The sequence below is a fragment of the Populus euphratica genome, unplaced genomic scaffold (assembly GCF_000495115.2).
Source record: "Populus euphratica unplaced genomic scaffold, PopEup_1.0 scaffold2.1, whole genome shotgun sequence".
NCBI classification, from domain to species: domain Eukaryota; kingdom Viridiplantae; phylum Streptophyta; class Magnoliopsida; order Malpighiales; family Salicaceae; genus Populus; species Populus euphratica.
Genome location: NW_011499846.1, coordinates 2,090,581 through 2,096,977, shown reverse-complemented (window position 1 = coordinate 2,096,977; position 6,397 = coordinate 2,090,581). Strand labels below are relative to the sequence as shown.

Here is a 6,397-nt window from a genome sequence, read left to right as displayed (position 1 = left end):
CGAACATATAAGTCTTCAGTGGCCATTATATGAGCAACCAAGGACTTGAACCTGAGACTACAGAGAGAGCAAATCCCTTAGTCCCAAGTCTTTACCACTTGACCACTAACTAGATGATTACTAAGGTTGTGATTTTTAATTTGAACTCTACCTAGCACGACAACCTACCCTGAATAAGACTACAGAATTTTAGTTTGAAGTATTATACATGATTTTAATCCGAGTCAAGGGACACATCTCCACTAAAAACTTGCAAGTCAACATCAGATTGATCGTAAGAACTACTGTTAGTGGGTATAGCAATTAACCTTGAATCATAAGTCAAGTGCTCCGCATTTAAACTCAAAATCTGGATTAGAAGTGGTATATGGTTTCTTTGGTATTGTTGTGTTGTGTTCTTTGGTGTTATTCGACGGGATAAAAATAAAATTTGATAACTTAGTTATTGAATTGTTGTGCTTATAGATATTAAAAACAATTAAATAGTCAAAATATAATTATATAATAAAACAGTGGCATATTTAAAATGTATAATTTAAAAAAAAAATGAATTTTTTTTATTGTTTTAGTTAAATGAAACTCGTAATAAGCAGCTATACTCGCGGTTAAAAGTAAGGGATTCCATGCTTATTTTTAAAAGCAAGATGATTTTCTTTTAAAATAATTATTCTTTTGATTTCAAAACAAAACATGTGAAATTAGAACAAATATTAATCAAAAAGTATTTTTAAATAAAATACAACTAAAATTAATTAGCTATGTTTTAGAATTAATACAATACACCAAACAAAATAATAAATTTTATACTGGTTTTGTTGAGTAACTAATAACTTCTTTCTATGATCCATTTTAAAGAAATAAAGATATATAAGTAGAAAAAAGAAATTCTCACTAAAGATATTCTAATTATTTTTAATGGGTTATGAAATTAATTTTTTGTTTTTTTATACATATATTTTTCTTTAAAATAAACTTGAAAAATAATTAACATAATATCAATATCAAATACTTCCGATGTACCATGAAATTCTCCACACGAAATTTAGAATTTGTTTTGAAGTGTGGTTGTGATTACTTTTAAAATAATTTTTTATGTTAAAATACATATTAAAATTTGTTTTGAAGTGTGATTGTGATTACTTTTAAAATAATTTTTTATGTTAAAATACATATTAATGATTTAAAAAAAAATATTTTTGATATTAATACGTCAAAATAATTTAAAAATATTAAAAATATATTAATTTGAAGTAAATAAAAAAATTTCAATTTTTTTTAAAATACTTTTCAAATGCATAAATAAAAAAACTTTTAATTTTTCTAAAAAAAACATGTGGCCACAAAATGGACAAGATGTACTTTAGAAAAAGAAAAGGTCAACCATTCTTATTTTTTCCCATTAACGTGGATCATGATTTTCTTGATTCAATTCACATGGAAAGGTCAGAAACTATAAATAAGACAATTAAATTTATACTCTTGTTCAAAAGTTCCAGGAACCAGACCTTAAACTAACCAACTCCACAATTAATTCCCTACTTCTCTAATTACCTCCTCGAACTTTAATTTAAAACATGTTAAGATGTCATCGAACCACCGTCTATATTTTCTTTCATTTATAATTTCATTTTTACTACTTCCTGTGCTTAAGAAGTTCTAATTCTATACTTTTTAAAAATATACAAAGATAATTTTTTATTTTTATATTAAAATAAAAATAATTCAATACGTTTCATAATAAAGTTTTAAATGCGAATATAAATTGAAGTATATTTAACTCGACTAATCTTTCCATGCCTGGCTATTAAATTTTTGGTGTTTACACTTTCTTGTTTGACTGCAACTGAAGAAACTTCGCAGAAGAATTAAACTAGGGTTGAACAAAAACTGGCGGCGAGAGGAGGAGGGTGGTCTCCACGATCCAACTGTTCAAGACAACAAAAAAGGACGTTGATAGTAACGAATCGTGTTGTGTTCTCTGAGAAATCGAACATCAATAGATCGAAGAAGAAGGGTTTTTTCCCTAGATCATATGACCCTGCTTTTTTCTGACCGTTAATAAAGAAGATTTGGTCAGGACATTTAACTCCTCCGGCCCCACCAGATGGACGGCTGACACCACCGCCACCTTCCCTTTATTAAAGAGTTGATTCTGTCCAAGTCATCGTAGTCTATATTAAAAGTAACTAATTAGTCCTTTTTTTTCCAATTTCATGCCCTTTCCATTATATTTTGTTTTTTCCTTTATTGGAAAATAGAAAAGATAAACAGCCAAGAATGGGAGATTTTATTAGTAAAGAAGAAAATTCTGGGAAAAAATTAATAAATTAATGTTGATCAAGGCATTGCTGGATTGTATTTTACAATATAATTAGTCCTTTTTTTTCATTTTCATGTTCTTTCCATTGTATCTTATTTTTTCCTTCATTGGAAAGTAAATTTATTGCTAGCTCTCACTGCCCTCTTGGGAGGGAGTCCCTCCATTAAATGGTGTGCTATCTGTATGTTTAGCCACCCATCAGGATCAGGAACCACCACCATTGAGGAGGTTTCTTGCGACAGACAATCCATATGTTTTTTTATTTATTTATTTATGTGGGGTGTCTGGGCCAGCGTGCACGTACCACGACTAATCCTCACGGCCCACTGAATATCCTGCAAACCCAGTAGGCATGTAAGGCACTGCGGGGATGACAGACATGTACGTTAGGGCTTGAACCCAGATGCAGTGAAAAGAGATAAGTCATTTCCACCGTTAGGCCAAGCCTTAGTTTGCACAATCCATACGTTTCTTGCTTGGCTTAAATGAGCCATAGCCCATGTAGCATGTGCATTGCTATTTGCTAGCTATCCCTTAAAATCTGTGGGTTCCACCACCCACCCAGAATGGACCGGCGGTGTTTGGATGGGCAGCACAACCACCATTTTGTTAAAAGTTGAATGCTTTTATTAAAAATTATTTTTTATATATATTCTTGAATTATTTTAAAATATTAATGTCCAAATTAGTTTTTAAAAAATAACTCTCAAAATTTGACGCATTAGCACCTCATTTTTAGTGTGTTTATTAACAAGTTACAATGTATTTTCATACAAAAAAAAATATATCAAAATACTTTTTTAGATTTTTTTTAATATCTCAACGTCAAATTTATTTGAAAATAAAAAAAAAAAGTATCAATTTAGCGTTCTGAAAACATGTCAAATTTATTTGAAAATAAAAAAAAGTATCAATTTAGCGTTCTGAAAAACAGGTCCATCTGCATAAGAAAATACACAATTAATTCTTTCGAGCTTCTTCATCAACCTCTTCAACCACCCAGACTACCCACCCATTTGCTTGTCTTATGTGTAATTCTAGTGGGGAACATGAACATCACTCCCTCAATCACTAATATACTCCGTATGATTAGTCTACATTGTTTTTAAACCGACAGTGGTATTAAACAATAACAACAGGGGTTAAATGCTGTTATCTTTAATAAATTATTCTGGTATTAAATATATTAAATTAATTTAAAAAATCAATATAATATTTTTTCAAATAAAAAAAATTGTTTGAAAAAATAGTGTTTAAGCACTTAATAACGTCCTAGTAACTCTAATTTATTTGACTATCATCTAATGAGAGAGGGTTTATCGTGTAGTCCAAGATGTAATAAAACTCTTGATAAATTAAAAAAAAAAAAAAACAAAAACAAAAAGAACATACAGATGTATTAGTTTGATTGGCTATTATACCTTCTTTTTTTAAGTCAAGGCTTTCATCACCTGAAACCATCGAATAATCCTTCTCTCTCTTTAAAAGAACCTCTATCAATATTTATTTAATTAATGGCTAGAACAGACCATTAGAAGAAATAAAAAAAAAGGGTCAAAACATGTGACCGGAATAAACCGGTCCGATTTTAAATTTTCAGGTACTTAGGTTTACTTCTCATTAATGTCCGACGACTGTTTGCTTGAGGATTCAAATTTCAAGCAAAAACAAGTCACAGTAAATATTTGTAACACAGTATTCCCTACTCTTGGTTAATAAATATAGAGATAATTTAATTATTATATTCGAAAACTAATTTAAACATACCTCATACTATAAAACCAGAAGAAAAAAGAATATTTTTTTTCCAGACAATTTCTTTTATTGCTCATGTGGCTCGATCCATTAAAATGTAGAAAAATAAATTCTCAAATTACACAAGAAAAAAATATTTTCGATTATGGTAGTAATAAACATCAGTAATGCATGCAAAGAACCAAAAAGACTTTAGGTTTTTCTAGTTTTAATTTTCCTTCAGTAAGCAGTCTTCCCTTCCTCTCGTTATAATTTAACTTGTAAATCATGCTGAGACAGAATTATATATATATAAACAGAGAATTTGGATGGGACAAAACCGTAATTCAGATATATCAGCATCAACACTATCGCGAAATAGTCATCACTCTTAACGGTTGTGATTGACTCTTCCAAAATCGGCAAGCTTCCTCGACCGGTTCGCGCAAAACGAGGCCGCAGCAGACAGATGCGGCTTTACTGGTGCCCTAATCTCACCAGAAAGTCCCAAATCAGGCGGCAATCCTCCCTTCTGGCTCCAATTCCGGTTAGGACTCGCCCTCACAAGAGGACTCAAGCAAAACGTCAATCCAGACACGTTCCTAGTGTGTCCCGCCTTCCCTCGCCGCATGGAAGCCTGAGAGACTGGTGTCTTCTTCCACCCTGGCGAAGACTCCACCGAGAAGCCGCTCCCTGAAGGTGACCGATCGCAATTCTCACAATCCTCTTCAGAATCCGAGCCTCTCGCTGGCGACATTCCTCGATCTAACCTCTGTCGAGGCTTTCCACTAACCGAGCCGGTGTATCCCGTGGATAGTTGCGTTGATTGCTTTCTCCGACCTCCGGAGAAGATTGTTGATAACCAAGAAGGGGAAGAAGACGATGATGCCTCTATGGAATCACGATAGTTAGTAGAGTGTGCACTGAACTTGTCGGATCTGGACCTGAATAGACTGGAGAAAAGCGATAACTTCTTGTTTCGCTTCTTATACGCTGCGGTTGTTGTGGCTGAAGAGGTGGTGGTGTAGGTAGGGCCCACCTGAGGAGTGCTGTAGAAACGGAGGTTGTGGTGTTGGTTGTGGGCGGACCAGGAGGAGCGGTCGTCAGATTTACGGCGAGAAACGTAAGGAGAAACAGAGAGGGGAAATATCAAAGGAGGAGGTAGTTGTTGTTGTTGATGATGTTGAGAATTAGAATCTGATTTGCGGCTTTCGTCTATAACTGCGGCGGCGCGTGGGTGATGATGTGCCTTTGCTAATTGTGCTATCTGCTGCTGCTGCTGTATTTGAACCTGAGCAGCGATTAATGCAGACAAGCGTTCTCGGAGACAAGAAGCGCAGACGCCCACGCTGCCGCTGAGGTCGCACGGGTGTTTATTGCACCTCATTTAGTAAAACAAACAATAACAAGAGCATACACCCGTATTATAATCTGTTTTGCTTGTGAGTGAAGAATGTTCATGTAGTGGTGATGGTGGTGTGTGGTGGCATTTTGTCTTGATGGGGTGGTTCAGGTGGTGTCTGCACTTTACAGATGGAGAGATCTGATGAGGAGCTCGAAGGTATAGGCCTTGTCTTGTTGTAGAGAACAGAGAGAGAAGGATGAGTTTTTATAGTTGGTGTCGAGGAAGCAGATAGAGGTGGGAGTTTTAAGGCGAATGGAAGAGATAGTGAGAGTATTTGTGGGTTTAAGCGTCTGTTTGGGATTTGAGGTGATGTGAGATGCGTGTATTTGGGTATGAGGTGATGCGAGACGGAAATTTTTTGAAAAGAAAAAAATAAATTAAATTAATTTTATTATATTTTAAAGTTATTTTATTAGCTATATTAAAAATAATTTTTAAAATAAAAATTATTTTAAAAAATAATCACTCTCATATTTACTAGTATCCCATAAAATATTATGTCACTCTCGTATTTACTAGTATCCCATAAAATATTATGAGATACAATCTCAAACCAGGCTTCCCAAGCTCTTATTTGTGCCAGTGTTGAGAATGGAAGACACCTCTAGGCTATAATATAATATAATTCCATTTGATTATGGTCTGGAAATATAAAAAATAGATATGAAGATATGTTTTTGTGTTTTTTAAAAAATATATAAAAAATCATTTAAAAATTATTATAAATATGAATTTGTTTTATATTTTTATCACATTAATTAAATACATTTATATCATGTTTGTACATTTATTTTGATCTTTTATTTTAAAATATTAACCAAATGTAACTCAAAAACTTTATTTTGCAAAAGGTTAAAGGATGAATGATGAAATGTTTTTATAGTATATAAAAAATAACTAGTAATATTTTATTAATTATTTCTCATACCTTGCAAATA

At 32.8% G+C, this 6,397-nt stretch overlaps 1 protein-coding gene across 1 annotated transcript; it reads right to left on the bottom strand.

Moving 5' to 3' along the window:
- Positions 1-4,445: 4,445 nt before the first annotated feature.
- Positions 4,446-5,441, bottom strand: LOC105138029 (uncharacterized). Its single transcript, XM_011044015.1, has one exon. It carries the CDS (start codon positions 5,439-5,441, stop codon positions 4,446-4,448), a length of 996 nt encoding a protein of 331 aa, XP_011042317.1.
- Positions 5,442-6,397: the final 956 nt, after the last annotated feature.

Coding starts and splice junctions, on each gene's coding strand:
- LOC105138029 (XM_011044015.1), bottom strand. CDS start 5,441: ATGAGGTGCAATAAACACCCGTGCGACCTCAGCGGCAGCGTGGGCGTC.